This window comes from Pleurodeles waltl, chromosome 1_1, assembly GCF_031143425.1.
Source record: "Pleurodeles waltl isolate 20211129_DDA chromosome 1_1, aPleWal1.hap1.20221129, whole genome shotgun sequence".
Classification (NCBI taxonomy): Eukaryota; Metazoa; Chordata; class Amphibia; order Caudata; family Salamandridae; genus Pleurodeles; species Pleurodeles waltl.
In genome coordinates this window covers 431,931,481-431,953,614 of record NC_090436.1, presented here as the reverse complement: position 1 = coordinate 431,953,614, position 22,134 = coordinate 431,931,481, and the positions used below count along the sequence as shown (strand labels likewise).

Below are 22,134 nucleotides of genomic sequence, written 5' to 3'. Positions count from 1 at the left end.
TCCCTTCACCCACAATCAACACATTTGCAATCATGGATGCAGTTGGTATAGGGTAATTTGCTTGACAGCCCTTTTGTAATGCCTCTTCCTGTGTCACCAATAACAAGTAATCACTTTGGGTATGGAAAAGTTTCCTGTACTCTCGTCTTGAATTCCTGTCTTGGAGTCCAATTCTTTTTTACCTATGTCCTCATCCGAACCCTTGAAAATGGCCCTGGTCCTTACCCCTGTTTGGAACAACTTTATTGAGAATTCTTCCTTCTCTTTGGTCTAGAGCTAAGTTGTTCCAGTCCTTTGTTAAGCATTTTAGTTAACCACTCATCAGACAATGCTGCAAGCTTCTCTGGATCCTTCTGTGCCATGTCTGATGGGTATTGTTTAAGTGGGGTAGAACATTCCTCCTTGAATCGGTCTATCAAAATCAACTGATTAAGGACATGAAACTACTTGGCCTCCATCTCACCCACTCATTCCAATCATACAGCACACCATATAAGGGAATACCATCCTCTCTCTTGCTTGCTTTGAATATGTGAAGGTACTGAGTTGGCTTCTTCTCAAACCATCTTGTCAGAGCTTCCTTCATTCGCTCAGAGTTCATTTCAGCAGCTGCAGGTATTCTCCCAATGACTGCTGCACCTTCAATGGGCAAACGACTCAATAAAATGGCTGCCCTCGATACATCAGTCAAAGCCTACGCTCAACAAGCAATTTCAAAACTCACACATCATGTGCAAAAGCTCTTTGGAACATTGGTTGGTACTCCTGTATTGCTGAAGGTGTGTCTGCTGCCATTTCGAGTTTTTACTTCTGTAAGGCTATCATCTCTCGCTTTCTTTTTTATACCTTTTCCTCTCCTCTTTCCCCCTTTTACTTTGCTCACAGGCTCATTTCATCTGTCGTTCCTACCTTCTTTCCTCTTGCATCCAGCAAGCATATCTCAAATTTGCCCTCTCAAACTCCTTGGCCTTCACCACTTCCTCAGCTTTTTGGAGATCCAGCTGCAAGTTCAGGATCTCAGTCAAACTTACCCACCCACATGGGAATAGCTCCTGAAATTGGCGACAGTGGAACCCTTGAAATGAGGAGTGGGTGCCTGGGGCTGATATCTCCAGGAAACAATAGAATGAAAATTAGTGGACACACTCAGGTGTGCCTAAGGAAAACCCCTGTTCTAAGGGGCTAAGAGAGCCACACACTGCAGCACTCCCTTCCAGATTTAATTTGCAGCACCACCTCAAGAGTCCATCACAGTTTCTTCTCTATCACGGTTACTCTAACTGCTCCTCAACAAAGCCAACAAGTATATCCCTATTCTTGTTTCCAGGAGCCCTCAACCGTCTATCCAAGAAGATCACTCAACTGATCGAAAGACAGGGCCTCAAGGTCTAATTTCACCAATCTTATATCTTCTATGGTATTATGTAGGTAATGATGTGCTCAAGCTAGACTTACTTTTCTATTCAAGACAACTGGAATTTGCATTTTTCACACCGCTTGCCACCAACTGTCAGATTCCATACGGGGGGCCTCAGGGCAGGCTGGGGTTACTGTGCCTCAATCATGAAGGTTGAGGTTGTTTGCTACTGACATTCTGGGGTCGGTCCTACTATGACTCTGCAAACATGGCCAAGTAAAACCCCTACTTCGCTGGATTCTGTGGGTAGCAAGGGCAATCAGCCCCAGGCATCTCACTGAGGTAATGTGGGGTTCATAAAATGAACTCAACCTTAAACCAACAGAGATTTTAAAACAAAACTCAGTGCCAAGACCAGTGCTTAGCTTTTAAGTAAACATACTTTAGCTTTTAAGTGAAAAGAAAGTACTTTAATCACACCCCAAAACGAAATGCTACACAATTCAAATGAATTAACAAAAACAGGATTGTTGTCCTCATTGCAGTCTTAATTCAGTGCCACTCTGATATTCCCCTAGTCTCTGCCTGTGCTGGTAAACCTATTAGGTATAGTCCCAGAAATCCTGTGAGCAAAGACATGAATAGACACAGGTGCTATTCATTTCACTTTTATCCCTACATTTTAGGTGTGAAGCTCAGTTCAATAGTTCTCACTCTTGGTATGAATGTGGACAGAAAGTCTCAAGTCAAGGTGCTTAATTTCTCTGTGCGTATCCAAGCCCCTTATCCCAGTTGCAGGTTAAATCCTGAGTTTATGTTGTTATTCATCACTGTAACCTATGATGTAGATATTCAATCCCATCCACCTACTCTTTATGTCATCCACTGTATGTACAACTCTCTTATCAAGGCAAATTAGGCTGCACTATAAAACAGTGTAAAAATGCATTGCTGACATGTCCTAAATTAATCAATTGAGCTGTCACCACCAACATCATGTCTCCTGAAATTTGAAGTTATGTTAGAGGAGGGCTCCTGTCATGTATGTGATCAGAAGCCAAAGAAACAAGTCTAAATGTTGCTAATTTCTTTAAGAAAAGTGGAATCATTGAAGTAAATTAAATGAATAACTATGTAATTTACAGTAGCAACACACTTCGATTGAAATTGATTTAGTTTCAACCACTGAAATGCACAATCCTTGCAAAATAATTATGTATGAATGAGTTATTGAAATCACATTATTGCAAATTCTGCAAGATGCCACATGAAACTTAATGAATGCTTCCATGAAACTGTACAAGACGTATTAAAAATTAAAGCTCATTTTATCAGATTTGTTTTGTTCTGATATTTTAAACCATAAAAAGGTTCAACAGAATGATAAAATACATCAATAAAATGAATATAAGTCACAGCAGATACAAATACGTGCATTTGAGTAATGATTTGACAAGCACAATATAAAAGTTGCCAAAGAGTAATATGTAATGCAAGGTGCAACAAATGTAGTTCAGAAGATACCTAGATCTGGAATTATCTTGAAAGTGCGTTGTTATAAATATCGGTGATTCAAATGTAATCTTGCACAAAAACAACAATTAAAATGTATTTGCCAACCTCGTTTTTTAACTAACCGAAGCCGGTAGATACTAATGAACCATTATACAAGTCAATTCATTTTGCAAGTGTTGTAAACGCAACAGCGAGGGTCTACATTTTCAAATGCTAGGCATCTTCAATAAAGGTAATAGAACAATTTCCTTGACATTGTGTATAGTTTGCAAAAGAACCAAAAAGTGAAGCATCAAATGAGAGGTAAGAGAATCACAAGCACAAGGCATCAACTCTGAGTATCTATGCGCCACTTTGGGATAGGAGACTAAAAAAAGAGCGATGTTAAAACGGAATCTCAGCAAATAAAAGCAATAGCAATAGGTGGGGACATAAAATAGATAGGATTCTATATGATCTGTAGCTGAAAGTAGTTGGTAAGTTGCCACTCTACTTAATACACTCTGTCACCTCCCTATTCCTTTTAACAAGGCAAGGTAGCTGCATTTTACAGACACTTTATTAGAAGAGTTTTTGGGCTCTTAAATAATTGATTTCCCAAATAAAACAAGTTGATTTTTAATGTACATCAGCCAGGAATGGTATCAGCTTTTTGTGTCTTAAACAATCGGAAATCACAGTTCGGTTGAGCAGAGTTTCTGGTTTAGACCATTCAGAAAGCCAAAACATCAAGGGGCTCAATTTCACGTGATCCTCTAGGTATGCTAGCCCTATCACCCAGTAGTATAAATACAATGGTGTGCTGGTGGGGGGGACACATTTCCTCACAAACTTGCTTTCAGTTATCTCTAGGTCTGAACTATCTTGCATACCCCAGATGCCTGCCCCAAGAGTGGCTACTGTAATAGACTTGGCCCTATATATGTTGATCATCACGTCAATGGGACTGGGAGCCAGCTTAGCAGAGAAACTAAATATTGCTGCTACAAAGTGTTCCAGCTGTGCTTTCCTAAACTTTCATAAGGAATGACCAAGTGCCTTTGTCATCAAACGGAATACCAAGGTATGTGAAAGTGGATACATGCAACAATCTGGAATTATTAACATGATGCAATTTCGTTTTAGAGTGCTTTCATCCACCTAGCATAGAATATGACTTAATGGCATTAATGAACAAATCCAGATCATGCATAAAATGAGCGAAGCTGTCTAATAGCCTCAGTAAGCCCATCATGGTTCTTGCTATTAAGACACGGTCATCTGCATACATCAAAACAGAAAGGTGTCTAGTCCCCATCATCGGAGTGTCAGCAATAACAATCAGCAAAAATGATTTTAACTCCGTATACAGGCAAAAAAACGAAACGTGCAGGATGCCTCTTTGACTATCTCCTCACTGTATTTGAAAAGGGTGTGTGCATTCTCCATTTGACCCATATCTAATCCATCCAGACAACTGTAACTGTATTAGAAAGTGCACTAACGAGCTTTCCACCCCTATTTCAATAATTCTGTTCCATAATGTATCCTGATTTACACAATCAAATGCAAAGGTAAGGTCCATAAAAGCAACTTTGTGTACTTATCAATTATGAGGGGAACATTCAAACATTGTCAGTGGTCCTCAAACCTTGTCTAAAACCAATTCCAAGTTCAATGCTGCCAGTCACAGTGAAGTTAACCACAGGCTGAAGTGGATATTCAATTAATCTATGCTATAATGGGCAGAAGAAAATTGTGAATGACACAACAGACTAAAGAAAGCTGGCACAAAGCACCTATGAATAAGTTATACACATAATACTAAAATCAAAAGGTCTTGGTTAAAGTCAGAGGTAAAAATCGGAAACGCGAGCACTATGCATCAGCAATTACAAAATAAAACAAAGGCAAGCGTGCTTTTTTCTCAATGAAGCAGCAGTTAAGTGAACGGGGGCAAAAAAGCAAGCAAGCCGCTGAAAATGAGCCATGAAACGGGATCAATAGGGCAAGGACGCCGGGTCAGGGATAGTTTCTTTTGGTCTCCTATGTGACAGACTGGAGTCTAGTAAGAGAGCAGAGACGCCGAGGTCGCTTTAGGGTCACCCGTAGGAACCACAGCTCCGGAGGTGAACTGTTGCACCCGGGATCCGTTACCTGCACACAGGGGACGAGGGGCTGCTAGGGCAGCAACAGCACCCCGGCCTGACAGCCAGCACCGCCGCATCATGGAGGCCGCCATCTTGGAATGTACTAAGTCTCCACGTGACAACGGAGGTGCGTACTAACGTTCCGAAATTCACGTGGGAGCTTTATGACACGTAGAAAGTAGCTGCTGCTGCTATGCTTGCGCTTGAAACAGTATGAGTGTTGTTCACAAAGAGATCACAGTCGATCAGTTAGTCTATTGCACTCGGTTGTCTAACTCCACCCCTGAATCTGGACGGCGTGAGTTCGCCCAGGGGGGCCAGAATGGCGGCTGGTCTGTGGGCGTGCGGCAGCCGTCGGTCGCTGCTAGGGTGCAGAAGGGTTACCACGGAGGTCAAGCAGAGCTGCTGGAGGCGGCCGCATGGAGGTAACCAGTGGTCAGTGACGTGTGAGTTGCCTCGTTATACGCCGCGACCTCTCACACTGCAAAGTTAAAAAAACCTTTTATAAACCATTTGGTACGGTGAAAGCATGGATGGGTAACCCCGTTACGTCTTTTGTGACTCCACCGTTCCAGTTTTGTGTGCTACAGAACTCTGCACGATGTTGGCACTTGGACTTGTCTATGCTCCCCATGTTTTTAAATATTTCCTTGGGAGTAGCAACTGGTTAAATATTGTTGGGACAGACCTAGTGTGGAATGTCTGTCAACTGTAAAATGGTAAAAACGATAATAAACAGAGGCACCTTAATTACTCGGTCGCTAGTCACGTTTACACTGTATCCCGTGCTTTAAAACGTAAATAAGCAAACTCCAAGTACTTATAATCACACTACCTGTTAGCTCACGAGAAGTGCCCTTTCTCCCCCATTAAATGTATTGCAAAGGTGCAGGTGTTCTCCCTTTAAAATTAAAGAAGCGCAGGTTACTCAGTACCTGCTGATTTCAGGCGCTGACTATATATCCTTTAACGTTATGCAACGTTTTGGAATTGGCATGTTCTTCTTTCGAAGTAAATGCAGCAACAAGTTGCACAAAGTATGTAACAAATAAAAGGGTGTTTCTGATGAACACTTCCCTTTGAAAATACTTTTACTTCTTTTCATGGAATTCACAAAACGTTAGGTAGTGTGTCTGGAAGCTGCACCATTCACAGCTTTCCTGCTAGGGTAACCGGTACAGTCCCTGCCAACACATAGACTATTTTCCAGCTCTTGGTTTTAGTGTGAAAACCTAGTACATACTGAATGTTGACCTAGTAATTGTGGCTGAGCCCCTAGACTTGGCATTAGTGACCACGATGACCTGGAGTGAGGCAGTCACCATATTTCCCGCTGAGTGTTATCACTGTAATGCATTTCTGATGCCTGAGTGGTGACACTGCTTATGGCGCATCTATTTCTGAAAGTCCTGTCAGAGGCACTGAGCAAATGTCTCCACTCAGTTCCAAAGATGATTCACTAGCAGTATACACTCTATGTACATAGTTAATACAACAACTCCCTTAATGAAGTATGTGTTATTCGCAACCCCACACTGGCGATGATGCACTCTTTAGTATCACGTTAAATCTGTTTGCTGTCTTGTTGCTGCTGCCCATGGTTGCTATGTTCACCCTTGATGTAGATTCTTTACTGGTGTTGCTGTGCTGTCTCTTAGATGCATGTTAAAATACAGTCAATAAGAAAAGATTGGTTTAGAAGTCAGATGTCTAGAACAAAAAACATAAAGGTTTATTACAGTTTAAGTGCAACACAGAAAAATCGAAAAAATGCATTGAAGTAGTCAAAATGCATAGAAAACAACTAGCATGAAAGTTTTTAGAGTTTAGGTAAAATACAACATTATGCAAATTCTCAAAAATAGACTAAGTTCCAAAGGTGCAGCAAATCGAACAGCATCCCTATTTCAAACTCAAAAGTCTCTGGCGCACCCTCGAACTTGAGGGCTTTATAGCCAGTTTAAGTATAGAAACTGATGGAAAACTATGCATGTCACAATGGTGGGACAAAAGTATCATTATTTTAGCAAATAGCTTTTCAGTATTTTAAAACGTCATATAAACCCACCATGTTAGCACTGTCCTCTAATCTAAATATATTAAACCTTTTCTGACCTACTGTCATTAGAGGTGGTGAAACAAAGGTGTAATACTAAACCATGGGAAAGACTTATGGTTGTACAGTCTTCAGCAAGCAAACAGGATGAGCCTTCAAAGTAACAAATTGGCTTTCTCCATGGTTTCTTTGAGACTGGCTAATCATTGCAAAACAACCAGTGCTCATTTTGTTGAGAAATATGAACGCACAATGAACATTATGAAACAACTGCCATATTTTAAAGATGTAGTTGAGGCCTAACTGGAGCCTGGTTTAGTCTAAGCCAGAAAAACACATTAAAACACAGCACAATATCATTTCAATTGTAATAGCTCTAAGTTAACGCACATACATAATTCAAATGTGTAACAACCTATACAATGGCTAGGCAAAGCTTGAGATATCCTTGGTTTTTCACTGTCAGTTGTTTCTCTTCCTCGTCAGCTACTTTCGTATTTTGTGTTTTGCTCTTGTCAATGGACACTAGTGAGCAATTTGGGGCTCCATTGAGCCTGCTGGTTCAAGGATTGTAACATTTTCATTGTTGTCAAGGGCTTTAAAGATGGAGAGGTAGAAGGGCTTCTTGATGCACTCAGTTAGTTCAGGTACGCATGACAGCATGTGTGAACATTCAGAACTGACTACAGTTTTCAAGGTTTGAAAGACAGTTTGATACTTTGAACCCCTGAAAAATGGACATGATACACCTGCTGAATGGTGGAACGTTTTTCTTCAAACGTGACCTCAACACGATATATCAACAGCTGGAAATGGAAGAGTCATCCAGTCATATTACTGCTTTTTTCATGTGCTTGGCCTTTTAAGATGCATATGCTTCAGTCTTCCATGATCACTTAACACAACAGGGTTTGATTACCTGTGGGTGATTGGGTGTAGGGCCTGGCCAAAAGGTATCTGCTGCAGGGTTGGCTGCCTTTGAGGGTTTGGGTGCAGGAAATAAAGTATGTTGTTAAAAAAAGGAATCCACTGAAAAACAAACACAGTTCAAAACTGAATTAAGGTTCTGGATTAAATGTGCAAAATTACTGAAATTTGACAGCTATGGTTAGCGGTGCCCACAGCTAACACCACAACTTATTCCATCCTTCATGTTCAAAACTCCAAGTTCCAACTGCACAGAAACAAAAAAGAGCTATCATTCAAATAACATGGTGGGTGGCACATGCTTTTTAGTGTGTTTTGTGTGCATTGTTAACCATAACTGGTGAATTTCAGAGGTTTTGCATGTTTGAGCCAGAACCATAACTTTAAATGTTTTTTTTCCAGTGAAATAAACATATATTTTGCATTCCAGTTTGTAGTGCTTAGCACACTTCAGTGCACTTGTAGATCTCTAGCACTCACCTATTGGATTGTGGTAATAATTGATGCTAATGGAATTGTTCTGCTCAAGTTGTTGTTGGTCTTACTACTTAGAAGGTTGTTCAGGGTTAAAACACCTACAGATAGATTTAGGATTTAATGTTTAGTTGCTGTTGGTTGGCTGTAAAGATTACACAGTTTTAAGACTTTAGGGCTTCGAAGTGTCTGTAGAAACAGGTTAAATATTATATCACTTAAATGATGCTTAAGGGTAGGTGCATTTGAAGGTTGTCACAGCGTTGCGCTGAAAACTCTTTGGGTACATTTGGAGTTATAGCTGTTTTTATCGATCCACTCATTGTGCTGTTGTGGAGGGTACGTCACCAAAACGCTGTTAAGTTTTGTAAGGGTCAGGATGGGAGTAGCATGATTTCGGTGTCTTTTTTTTTTTTTTTTTTTGAGTCGTAGTTGATGGTGTGACACATTCTCATCAACAGTGATCATTTCATTTAGTCAACATTAGACCCTACTGTCTTGTTTTCATGGCACTGTTGGCACCAAGCAACTGCTGGCCTAGAGTGGTGAAAGTATAACTTCTCCTTAGCTGCAGTATTTGAGCTGTTCATTAGTGCTGATAGCTCCCAGGATCTCTTCCTCTGATGTTTTATGAGCGGCATAGTCCTCAGATGAGCGCCCAGGCAGTCTGTATAAGCTTACCAGGTTCTTGTCCCAAGCAAGTGTTCGAAGCAGCTTGGGAAATGCAAAGGATGGAGATTAGTAGTAAAGTAGGAGCGAGATACTAATCTCTTTGCTGCAAGGATAAGAGGCAGCCTGTAGCCAAAGGTGTTTTTTAGTAGTTGGCAAAAGTTGGTAGCAAAAGCCTCATAACCATAAATGGGTAGCCAGAAGGCCTATGGGACTGACAACCCAAGTCTGCTCCTGTGCTGGTGGGAAACACCCGTTTTCATAGGGCATGAGTGTGGCATTTCTATTGCCCAGTGCCCCAAGACATATAGTTTAAGGTCAAAGGCGAAACGTTTTGATGTTTGGACAAGTAGGGCCAACCCCACTACAACACAAACCCTTTGATTACCAGTTTCAAATTCCAGATATGGATATTTCAAAGATAATTGTCTGCTACTAAAGGCAACACTCAAATCTACATGTATGTTGTTCAAACTTGTGTACGTGATTCATTAATTCTAAGGCTATTAGTAGGATGAGTGCCTTAAAGAAATACAGTTAGCAGCGACCTCAGCTCGAATTTCTAGCAGCAGTCTCAAATTAAAAACTTGTACACATGTTTGGAAATTGTAATAATTTGAGTTTTCTTATAAAGCTTCTGGAGTGTTCCCTGCTTACACACAGAAGCATGAAAGCAAGACTGGTTATTGCAAACCAAAACATACACAGAAAATGGAAATTTGAAAAAAAATGTTTCCTAAACTATTGTGCAAGTTCAAAAATGCAACTTTAAGTACAGTTTCTCTGGGTAGCTTGAAAATAAATAAGCAACTCAATTTTTAGAGGCAGTCAAAAAAGGGCACCTGTAGGTATACATCTTTGCATTTGTGCTTGTTAGAATTTGAGTTACTGGTTGACTGGGAAGTGAGCCCTGGTCAAGCAGCAACCACAATCCTAGCGAGGGTAAGGCAGAAGCGAACCTCAAATTAACCTGTGTTCACCCCACTGGTAGCTTGGCACAGAGCAGCCAGGCTTAACTTAGAGGCAGGAACTCACTGAAGACAGGTCCAAGATCTGTTGGGGAGCCTTTTATGTCCCTGATGCTCAGATCCGGAGACTAGCCCTTTGAGTCACTCTGGCATCCTTGGTTCAAGATGGGTTGCAGGGAAGAGGGCAGCCGGACAGCACAGCAAGGCAACAGCTCATTCGGAGTAGCAGTCCAGCAGAGTGGCAGTCCTTGTAGCAGCACAGCAGTCCTTCTCCCTGGCAGAGTGTCCACAGGTCCAGAAGTGTGTGGAAGTAGTGGTGTCTGAGATCTTTCTTTTATACCCTGGTGCCCTGGGTCTGGAAGGTGAGAGAGGATTTTAGACAGTGTCTATGAATTGCATGGAATTCCCTACCTCCCCTGGCATGGCTTCAAACTGGCTAAAGTGACAATGCATGGACGTTAAGCCCATGGGGGAGACAGAACACCGCCTATTCAGGTGTCAGTGAGACTGAGCCCAGCTCCTCCCTCCCACCCTGCCAGTGATGGCTCATCCCATCCAGTCACACCTAAGCTCCCATTGTGTGTGGCTGTCTATAAGGAATACCCAGTCACACAATCAGAGACATTCTGCAGGTACAAAACGACTTGGGCAAGAAAATGCCAACTTTCTAAAAGTGGCATTTTTAGAATGGTAATTCAAAATCTGACTTTGCCATAAGTTAGGGTTTTAAATAAGAATTCCAGAGACACCAAACCTCAACCAGTTATATCTTCCTGTTTGAAAATACACTTATAGAATGTAATAAGGTAATTCCAATATTATCCTGTGAGAGAGAGAGATAGGCCTTGCAGTAGTGAAAAACACATTTTGAGAGTTTTCCATTACCAGGACATATAAAACTAAAAAGTACATGTCAATTTATTTTACTACATTGCACCCTGCCCTCTGGGCTGTCCAAAGCCTACCCTAAGGTTGACTTATATGTGTTAAAAAGGAAGGTTTCAACCTTGCAAAAGGTTCATTTTGCCAAGTCGAAACAGCAGTTTAAAATTGCACACACAGGATCTGCACTGACAGATCTGAAGTATGTTTAAAAGACTAAGTAAATGAGTGGCACAATCAGTGTTGCAGGCCCACTAGTTGCATTTAATTTACAGGCCCTGGGCACATGTAGTATCACTTTACTGGGGACTTGTATGCAAATTACATATGCCAATTGAGTATAAGCCAATGTTGCCATGTTGTAAGCACAAAGCCCAAGCATTTAAGCACTGGGGCTAGTTAGCAGTGATAAAGTCCACAGAGTCCTAACGCCAACAAAAATGAATTCAGCAAAAATAGGAGGTGGAAAGCAAAACATTTGGGGATGACCCTGCAGGGAGGGCCAGGTCCAACAGTGCACATTTATGATTTTCAGGAGTTTGTGAGCATTCAAAGTATTAGGCCTGGAAAAAGTACTCCTCGTAAGTTTTTCTACATTCCACTTTTGTTTGAGCATATACATGTATAAGTTCACAGTGCAAAAATCTGATGTAATTGCAAATTCAATTTCCTTGCGCCCCTTTTTTTCCCCCATTACGAACGTTTTACACATGCCTGTGTCAGGAGTAATTTTTCAAACATTACAATGAGGGAAGAGATTAGAGAAAAGTTGGTGAATACGCTTAAACATGTAAGTTGTGTGCAGAGACTCCTAAGGTTTTCCAACCCAGCTACCAATTCTTGCCCAGTCCCATGCCCTGTATGTAGATTTGTGGAAAGATGGCAAAATCACAGCCTTTCTAGAATCCAAGCCCTGATAAAATATGAGCCATGGAATAATCATAGAGGCTATTATCAGAGTTGTGATGACGCCAACAAAATGTACAACTTTACTGCATGACCCCAAAAGGGATAGGTGGATTTCTACATAAAACAAGTAGATTTCTGAATAATCTTGTCCTTGGACAAATAGATTTTTTAAATAAAACTCCACACCTCTGATTGGGACACTAGAGTTAAACAGGCACAGTTGCAAGGTATCCAAGACTGCCTGCATAGCAGAGTTTCATCCTACAAAATACTGATATGATATACAAAACCGAAGTCCAAAACAAATCTGCAATGTGTGCTTCAGATACATTTTTATGAACTGTGGAGGTGTGTAGTAGACTGTAAAACATTTTATTACAAAATATACTTAAATTGAGTAACGTTTAGTGGCATTTAGAACTCACAGCAAGTTAGGGTCACACAATATACTGCTCTTTGCATATTTTGTTTCTGAGTAGCTCCAAAACCTGCCTTTTATTCCTATAGTTTAGTTTTCCTCGAGAATAAACAACTTTTGCAACCTTTGCAGAGCTGTGGAATCACTGCCACATCTGCAATGGGGAGCCCAACTATAAAAAGAAGGAGTTTTCCTTCTTTAAAGTGACTGCCCATCAACCTGGAAACAACCTTGAAATACTGGCTTCTTAGCACATGTGGGGGGCCGGTCAGTGAAGGATGAGTGTCTGCTGTTTGCTCCGATTCTGGTGGAGGTGAAAAATATGGGCATATGAGATCTTCAAAAATGTACACTGTTGCTATTAAGCTCGACATCCTGTATGACTTTTTGGACTCAGTTATTGGCAGGATGACTGAGGGAGAGTTGTATATCTTTATAACCGAGAATACCCTGATCTTGCTAAAGCCAAAGGTTCAGTGCTCACATTGGCACTAAAGACCAAGAAGGGTAAGCGCAAAACTGCAATATCAGCTCCCTGAAGGTTCTACAAATGAGGGAGAAGGACCAGATGGAACCATTTGTTGAGTCACTGGTGCGTGAACTGCGGAGTTTCCAAGGCCTACAGAGGCAAATATTTTGAATTATCATAATTGTAATGTTGAGCTCCATGCTGCCAGAATCACCCCATTCATTAAGCTGGAAAAGTTTATCCTGACTTCAGCCTTCCATAACAATGCAATAAGAGGTGCTTCAATTCTGTAAAGACACTTTTGCACCATTTCTGGGTGAAATAAGCAGTGTTCTATCTAGTCAAATTGAAGATCCTTCTTTGAGAAAAGGCTTTAGATTTGATTTGGAGAGTAGCATGACATTTGTGGTATCAGCAATGCAGTCACCTCGTGCTCTCCATTTCAGATTACCTCAATGACTGTCCACCAGTCACTGCTTCTAACCACTACAAAAACTCAGGCGGACTTCGATGGTCACACAAGTGTGTTGGTTTGCATTGGCTCATGTTTTTACATCCGAGTACTGTCAGTTCAACTTGGCTAACTAATGGATCCATGTACATGAACTGTGTTATGCTCTACTCTTCAGAAAGATGTTTGACTTGCTTATTTGCATTGGATTTTCCTCTGATGACCTAGTTCAGGTATAACTGGTGACAACTTATGTAGTGGTTGACTTATCATTTGGCATTATTCTGTAGGTGCCAATTGCTGGCTAACAGTATGTTTGGTGTTTTATCGACATGGTATTTTATGCCTAGTGTACAGTTATGGAGGACACTATGCCAGCTCTAGTTCTGTAATTTCTTTCTGAAGGAAACCAGTTCTCTTGGCCATGAAGTATGACCTTCACTACAGTCCATGTTTTTCATCTCTTACTTTGCTTAATTTAGTTTCTATTACTTGAACCCAGTAGAGAGGTTTTTGAAGTAATTTCTCGGACCCATCATTGCAGTTTGCAGCAACTCCGTGTTGGTGTTAGTGCTTTGAGCAAGGTCATGTAGAGTTGATAATTGTTGTAGCATCAGATACATTATGGCATTGAGACCTGATTTCCCTTTGACGGCGGATTTAGGCATCAGGGGTTATAATTTTGTTCTGTTCTGACACACCATTTGTTTGTTCTCCTGCTTCCTTGGGATCCTTTCCCTTATCGTCAGCCATGATTTTTGCATTTCAGGCTAGTTATACTGTGGTCTTGTTCTATATCAATAATGTTAGATATTGGTATTTAGTTGGACTGAGAAAGATTTTGTGAGGATTGCCCCTTGATTTTTTTGGTGTTTGAATATTTTTATTGATTTCATTTCTATATGTACACCCAAAACACATTATAGTTATACGAAACAAGCACATTCTTTTTGCTGTGTACAATTGCATCAACAAAAGGCACCAGTACTAGGTGCAGATGATTCAATGGACTTGATATAGAAACGGAGACAACAAAAGGTAAGATGGGTGGGAGGGGAACATCCCCAGTTACGGAGCAGCAACAATGAGGTCTGAGACATTGCTTGACAAATGTGGGAGAAGTGTTTTTTCACCAGTACAGTGGAACAGTTTGGTGAAAGGGTGCATTAACCTATACTGTATTCAGGTGCAACGTTCTCAGAGTAGGGCGGCTGGTGTTTCTGACAGTCTCTTAGGAATTGGAAGGGGTGTCGTGTGCGCCGGACATGTGGGTGCTGGAGATTTCTACAGTGGTGTAGGCACTGAATCTGCTTGGAAGTCAGCCTGGATAGCATCCCAGCTGGCAGCAAGTGGGTATTTACGTAGGCCTGTGTGACCTCCCTGCGCAATGCAGCACCCTCTGCTCTGGCCCATTTCTGCATGGAAAGCTGCCAAGCAGGTAGGGTACCCTCGGGTGATTAAGCATTTAGCAGGAAGGAGTCCCAAATCTATAAACCACATGGTGCCTCTGAGCTTCTTATCTCTGTGAATGAGACCCAGTAAATAGGGCTTCCATATATGGAGTACTGTTCTCTCTGTGCAGTCTGCCCGATTTGAGGTTACGCCCAGCCAGTAGTGGTGAAAGGGGGGGTTGGGGAGGGAGCAGTCCCTTAGCATGTGTATTTGACCAACATTAGGAAGGGTGGTGCGGGGACAGGCAGCATCAGTGCAATAAAAATAATTGTTTGTTTGTTTTTTCTGGCGTAAGGTATGCCTTATGTAGTATTTAACAATGTATAAGGCGGAACCATGAGTTGCGTGATGCACGGGAAGGATATTCCACTATGACCTTCCATTCTGCCTTCATGCAGGGGCGGCCTAGGTCTGCTTCCCAGCAAGAGCGCGATGGGGTCAGTGAAGCGTAGTGATTCAGCAAACTAACATATCAGGCGGCGGCCCATACCCATGACATGAAGGTATTGGGTGGTAAGGTGCATTGAGCGTTTTTGTTGCATGCCACCCCAGCATGTGTCAAGTGTTACAATTTTGGATTTATGAAGAAGGAAGTGGCCAGGCAGGAGTCCTTCCTCTGTCATTAGGGTTTCCAACAGTACAGGGGAGCCAATGCGATAAAGGCCCCTTAACGTATGTAGACCTATTTTGTGTCAGATGACAAGCTCCTTGCTGAGGTGATATGAGCACCCCGAGGGGTGCCCAGTAGCGGCAGCGCAGGGGCATAGGGCTGGACAGTTTGGGTAATTATGAGACTACGTTTAAAACACCGATGTGCCATGTGGAGTATTGCAGGAGACAGAGCTGATCATCTGCCGCAGGGATGAAACAAATGTAGAATGTGTAGTTGACTTCAAGCTGGTGGTGTTGTGGTGGAGTCTGATAAATGTAATCCTGCCATCCATTTCAATTGTGAGGCTAGGTAGTAGTGCTCATTTTTGGAACTCTGAGTCCCCCATCTGCAGTCAGTAATTGTAGTTTGTGAATCGCTGCCCAGCATCTCGTGCTATGCCAGATTAGGTCTGTTGTGAGTTTGTCCAGTGTACGGAAAAGGGTTTCAAGATATACAGGGCAAGGTTTGCAAAATAATATAACAGGCAAGGCAGCATGACCATCTTGACAAGGGCCACATGCCCGGCAACCAAAAGTATAAGTGATTTCCAAAAGGCTGATTGAGCTCGTGTTGAGGACACTTTGCGGGTGAGATTACCTTCGAACAGGTCAACAGGGTCACGGTAAATGCGGATACCCAAGTATTGGAATGTCACTGGCTGCCAAGTTAGGTGAGCACTACCAAGGTGGTAAGTAGAATCTGGGACAGTGATACCAAAGGAGTAAAGACATGATTTTGTTCAGTTCACTTTGAGTCCAGAGTTTGTGGCAAACCAGTGGAATATGAGTGCATAATCTGAGGGGATTTCGTGTATGTCACAAAGGTATAAAAGCAGTTCATCGGCATAGAGTGATGTGGAGTGTAATCCATTTCCCATTAGTATGCCCCAAGCCTGACAATATGTACGAAGGGCGACTGCTAACAGTTCAGTGATGTAAGTGAGAAGTAGAGGTGACAAAGGGCATCCCTGTCGGGTGTCTCTCTGTATTGTAACTGAGTCCGATATCTAGAATCCGGTTTTAACCCTTACAGTGGGTTGGGTATATACTAGTTTCACCAAGCTGATAAATCCAGGGTCCAGTCTGTAGCAAGGCAGGACTGCAAATAAACATTCCTACTCGAGGAAATCAAATGCCTTTTCCAAATCTAGTACTAAACATCCAGAGCGTGGCCAGACTTGAAGACTGTTTTCCATAACCCTAACAAACGCTGTAAATTTAGTGAGGTGTTTTATGCCGGAACAAACCCATTTTGGTCTGGGTGTATAAACATGGGTATTAAGGGGGCGGGGGCAGACAGTCGACTGACATTTTGACTGGTATTTTATAATCTGGGTTGAGTAATGCGAGAGAGCGGTACAAGCCTAAGGCTGGGGTAGCATGGTCTGCTTTGGGTAGGAAAATAAGAAATGCGTCACAAAGCGAGGGGGGCAGGCAGTTTAAAGGGCCTTGTCATATAGTGTTTGCCAGTTGGGGGGACAGAAATGGGAGGTATGCTCTATAAAATTCAGTCGTGAGACTGTCAAGTACTAGGATATTTCCTATGGCTACGGTGCGCATGGACTTCTGGATCTCAAGTGTGGAGGTAAGAAAGGAGTCAATGATGTCTGGACTGGCAAGCGCTGATGAGATATACATGAAGGTGTAGTCCCGTCATTTTGGTGTGGATCGCCCTGTGTGTGTGGAGAAGGGTGCCTGTGGATGAGCAAATAACCAGTATGAGGTGCCTAGTGTGCTTTTGGCAAATAAGCCATGCTAGAAGTGAGCCTGCTTTGTCTGGTTCAGCTTGGCTGTGTTTGCGGCATAGTTGAGACATTGCAAGCGTTCTAGGGAGTCTCTCCCTGTGTTCCATGATCAGAATAGCTTACGACTGTAGGCCTGGCAGGTCCTGTTCGATGCAGGAGATTTCCCTATCGAGTGTCCAGCTTGCGTTTCACGTATATCTTAAGCAATGGCTCCTAATAACCACTTTAAAACATTCTATTCTAGTAGACGGGACAAAGTCATATTCGCATTAAGGTAAGAAAAATTCTTCTATTGCCATCTTTAGCCAGGACCGAAATGAGGGGTCTTCTAGTGCTGTTGGTTGCAGATTTCATTTAGGTGTGTGGCGGGAGGAGGGGGCTGTGCTGTTTCCCAGTTCAGGCACAAGTGTTTGGGATTATGCAGCTAAGGGGTACCCCCTTGGAGCTGCATGATGGAGGACATAACTGTGTTCTTGCATTTATTACATCCACTTTGCAGGGACATCAGTGGCGCTGAGTGGCAACTGACTGATGTTTGGACATTTTTAAGTTTTAATAGATGTGTACTTTTACTAGCAGTGATTCCTTGACATTGAATGATTTGTAATAATTTTACTTTTGCTTAATAAACCTAATCTAAAATAAAAACGTCTGGCCTTCAGTTAATCACAGGCAGCCTGAAATAGTGGCTATGTCCCCGTCTGCCACGGCCATAGAATATCATTAGCGCTTTGTGCTCCTTCATGCTATTTTCCCTTAAATGTTTAGAAACGCACTTCTCTGGGTCCTCTTATTGGATTTCTGACATTTTGGTATCAATTTGTTTGTTGGCTTGTACTCTGCAATTCTAATTCGGTTTGGGATTATCATTTGGCATTTTTACTTTATTACTGTTTTGGTACTGCATACTTAATTCACATATTGCCCTGAGTTAAGCCTGCCTGCTCTGTGCCATAGCTATCAGAGGGTTCACTTCAGGTTAATTTAGTAACCTGGAGTGTTAACCTTACCAAGAGTTGTAATTATTCTTGAAAGTGGGCAGTCACCAGCCCCAAATATTAATCCAATGTTTCACAGTTGCAGTATGCGCATGGGCAGGAATGTTAGTCACATGTGATGAGTCACATTGTGAGGAAATATAGAGATGCAGGAATCTGTATTAGCAGCAGATAATGGCACCAGTAATCCTCCTATCCATTTAGCACGCTTGCAAGCTTTGCTTGACTTTATCCACTCCTCCCTCCCCTGAAAGATCACTCATTACTTTCAGCCAGACACATACTCAGGATCGATTTGAGGCCCAAAAATGTCCACTTCTCAACAGCCTCAATTCTGTAAAGCTATAATAGCGCAGACAGAATATTGTGGTGATCAAGTGAGGGAAAGGTGTGGGAAGGGAAAGGAAAGGTGTGGGAAGGAGACCTGAAAAAACAAAGCAAGTATGAAATTTCCTTCTCTCTCTCATATATATATATATATATATATATATATATATATATATATATATATATATATATGTGTGTGTTCGATGGCATGTGTACCTGCAGATACACATGCTGTGCAGATCCCGCCATCTAGTGTTGGGCTCGGAGTGTTACAAGTTGTTTTTCTTCGAAGAAGTCTTTTCGAGTCACGAGATCGAGGGACTCCTCCCATTTCGGCTCCATTGCGCATGGGCGTCGACTCCATCTTAGATTGTTTTCTTTCCACCATCGGGTTCGGACGTGATCCTCTTCGCTCCGTGTTTCGGTTCGGAAAGTTAGTTAGATATCGGAAAAATTCGACGGTATTGTTTGCCGTCGGTATCGGGTTAGTTAACGCAGATCAATACCGAATTTTGAAGAGCTTCGGTGGCCCTTCAGGGTTTCGATTCCCCGACCACGTGCGTCTACAAGACTAATGGAACGGACCCCATTCCGCTTCTGCCCCGAATGCCACAACAAGTATCCTTACACAGATCAACATTTGGTCTGTAATTTGTGTTTGTCTCCCGAACACAAAGAGGATACCTGTGAGGCCTGTCAAGCGTTTCGGTCGAGGAAAATGCTGAGGGACCGGAGAGCGAGAAGGCTTCAAATGGCGTCGGCGCCATCAGAACACCACGACTTGGAGGAAGAAGAAACGTTCTCCATTGCTGACTCGGACGAGGCCGAAACAGAACAGACGCCGAAAACCGTGAGTAAAACAGCCCTGGCCAAAACTCATGTAAAAATCATCAAAGCCCAGGGGACGCCACCGCCGGCAGGCCATGGCTTAACCCAAAAAATCGGTGACTGTCCATCGGCACCGAAAAAGGGCACACATGTGTCGAAGTCATCCGACTCCGGTCGAGATACCGGCGCAGAAAAGACTCAGCCCCGAGACACTGGGTCAGAACAATCTCGACATCGAGATACCGGCACCGAACTCAAAAAAGTGGCTTCGGAGCCGAAAAAGACGGTTGAAAAGGTTTCGATACCGAAACATCCGGCTTCGGAGCCGAAAACAAGTTCCTACACTGAGGAACAAGGGCTTTCCACACAAATGCAAAGCCATAAATTCGGGCAAGAGCTAGAAGCAGGGGAGCCAGATTATACACAGAGAAGGCTCCATATCCAAAAGGAGACAGGGAAGATAAAAACTCTCCCTCCTATAAGGATGAAAAGGAAACTGGCTTTCCAAGAGAAGGATAAACAACCACAAACAAAGGTGGCAAAACAAGTAACTCCGCCACCATCACCACAACGCTCACCGCAATCATCACCAATTGCTAGCCCACCTATGGTGCAGTCTCCAATGCACACAGGCATGAGCCAAGATGACCCAGATGGACGGGATCTTTATGATGCGCCTGTGTCAGATAACAGTCCCGACTGTTACCCAGCAAGACCATCACCACCTGAAGACAGTACTGCTTACACACAGGTGGTGTCCAGAGCAGCTGCTTTTCACAACGTGACACTGCACGCTGAACCTATCGAAGATGACTTTTTATTTAATACTCTGTCGTCCACACATAGTCAGTACCAGAGTCTTCCGATGCTACCGGGAATGTTGAAACACGCAAAGCAAGTATTTCAAGAACCCGTAAAAGGCAGGGCCATTACTCCTAGGGTGGAGAAAAAGTACAAGCCTCCACCAACCGACCCTATGTACATCACGCAGCAACTGACACCGGACTCAGTAGTAGTAGGCGCAGCACGCAAAAGGGCGAATTCACACACCTCCGGAGATGCACCACCACCAACAAAGAAAGTTGCAAGTTCGACGCAGCGGGAAAAAGAGTGGCAGCACAAGCAGCCAATCAAGGGCGCATTGCAAATTCACAGGCTTTGCTGTCAAGATATGACAGAGCCCACTGGGATGAAATGCAACACTTTATTGAACATCTGCCCAAAGAATTCCAAAAACGTGCACAACAAGTGATAGAAGAGGGCCAAAGTGTCTCAAATAACCAGATACGTTCAGCAATGGACGCAGCAGACACAGCTGCAAGAACTGTAAATACAGCGGTCACAATTCGGCGACATGCATGGCTGCGCACCTCAGGATTCAAGCCCGAAATACAACAGGCTGTGCTTAATATGCCTTTTAATGGACAGCAGTTGTTTGGGCCGGAAGTGGACACAGCTATCGAGAAGCTGAAAAAAGATACAGATACGGCCAAGGCTATGGGCGCGCTCTACTCCCCACAGAGCAGAGGCACTTTTAGGAAGACACAATTTAGAGGGGGGTTTCGGGGCCAAACCACAGAACCCTCAACCTCACAAACCATGCCCACATACCACAGCCAGTATCAGAGAGGAGGCTTTCGGGGACAATACAGAGGTGGACAGTTCCCTAAGACTAGAGGGAAGTTCCAAAGTCCAAAGACCCCTCAAAACAAACAGTGACTTCAGTGTCACAAATCCCCAACACATAACACCAGTGGGGGGGAGACTAACACATTTTTACCAAAATTGGGAGGAAATAACAAAGGACTCGTGGGTCCTAGCCATCATCCAATATGGCTACTGCATAGAATTCCTACAATTACCACCACATGTGCCTCCAAAAACACACATGTCCAAACAACACATGGATCTATTACAGATAGAAGTCCAAGCGTTGTTACAAAAAGATGCAATAGAACTAGTACCCAATCACCAGAAAGGAACAGGGGTTTACTCCCTGTACTTTCTCATACCCAAAAAAGACAAAACTCTAAGACCCATATTGGATCTCAGAACGCTAAATCTTTACATCAAATCAGATCACTTTCACATGGTGACACTTCAAGACGTAATCCCCTTGCTCAAACAACAAGACTACATGACCACATTAGATCTCAAAGATGCGTACTTCCATATACCCATACATCCTTCACACAGGAAATACTTACGGTTTGTAATCCAGGGAGTACATTACCAGTTCAAAGTGTTACCATTCGGAATAACAACAGCACCAAGGGTATTTACAAAATGCCTTGCAGTAGTAGCGGCACATATCAGAAGACAGCACATACACGTGTTCCCGTATCTAGACGATTGGTTAATCAAAACCAGCACACAAGAACAGTGTTTTCAACACACAAAAAAGTCATAGAAACCCTTCACAAACTAGGTTTCTCACTAAACTACCAAAAATCACACCTACAGCCGTGTCAAATACAACATTACTTAGGAGCAACAATCAACACAAAAAAAGGGATTGCCACTTCAAGTCCACAAAGGGTACAACCATTCCAAAACGTAATACAAAGCATGCACCCAAACCAGAAGTATCAGGTCAAATTAGTGATGAAACTACTAGGCATGATGTCCTCATGCATAGCCATTGTCCCAAACGCAAGATTACACATGCGGCCCTTACAACAGTGCCTAGCAACACAATGGACACAAGCACAGGGTCAACTACAAGATCTAGTGTTGATAGACCGCCAAACACACACCTCGCTACAATGGTGGAATCATATAAATTTAAATCAAGGGTGGCTTTTCCAGGACCCAGTGCCTCAATATGTGATCACAACAGATGCTTCTATGGTAGGGTGGGGAGCACACCTCAACCAACACAGCATCCAGGGACAATGGGACACTCAGCA

The 22,134-nt window shown here is 42.8% G+C and overlaps 2 protein-coding genes across 3 annotated transcripts in view; one reads left to right on the top strand and one right to left on the bottom strand.

Annotated features, from left to right (window-relative positions):
* The window catches only part of MRPS27 (mitochondrial ribosomal protein S27), a 260,540-nt gene extending 255,361 nt beyond the window's left edge, over positions 1–5,179 (bottom strand). Inside the window, exon 1 of the mRNA XM_069224131.1 lies at positions 5,009–5,179. Within this exon, the coding sequence (XP_069080232.1) occupies positions 5,009–5,093 (85 nt within the window). The 5' untranslated portion in view covers positions 5,094–5,179. The remainder of the gene's footprint in view (positions 1–5,008) is intronic.
* A 120-nt stretch (positions 5,180–5,299) lies between these two features.
* PTCD2 (pentatricopeptide repeat domain 2) overlaps positions 5,300–22,134 on the top strand; it is a 256,012-nt gene continuing 239,177 nt past the window's right edge. Inside the window, exon 1 of one of the 2 annotated variants that reach the window (XM_069224151.1) lies at positions 5,300–5,426. In XM_069224151.1, coding sequence (XP_069080252.1) covers positions 5,324–5,426 — 103 coding nt within the window. In that variant the 5' untranslated portion in view covers positions 5,300–5,323. Of the gene's footprint in view, positions 5,448–22,134 lie in introns of both variants that reach the window. The other variant, XM_069224144.1, reaches the window with a different exon arrangement.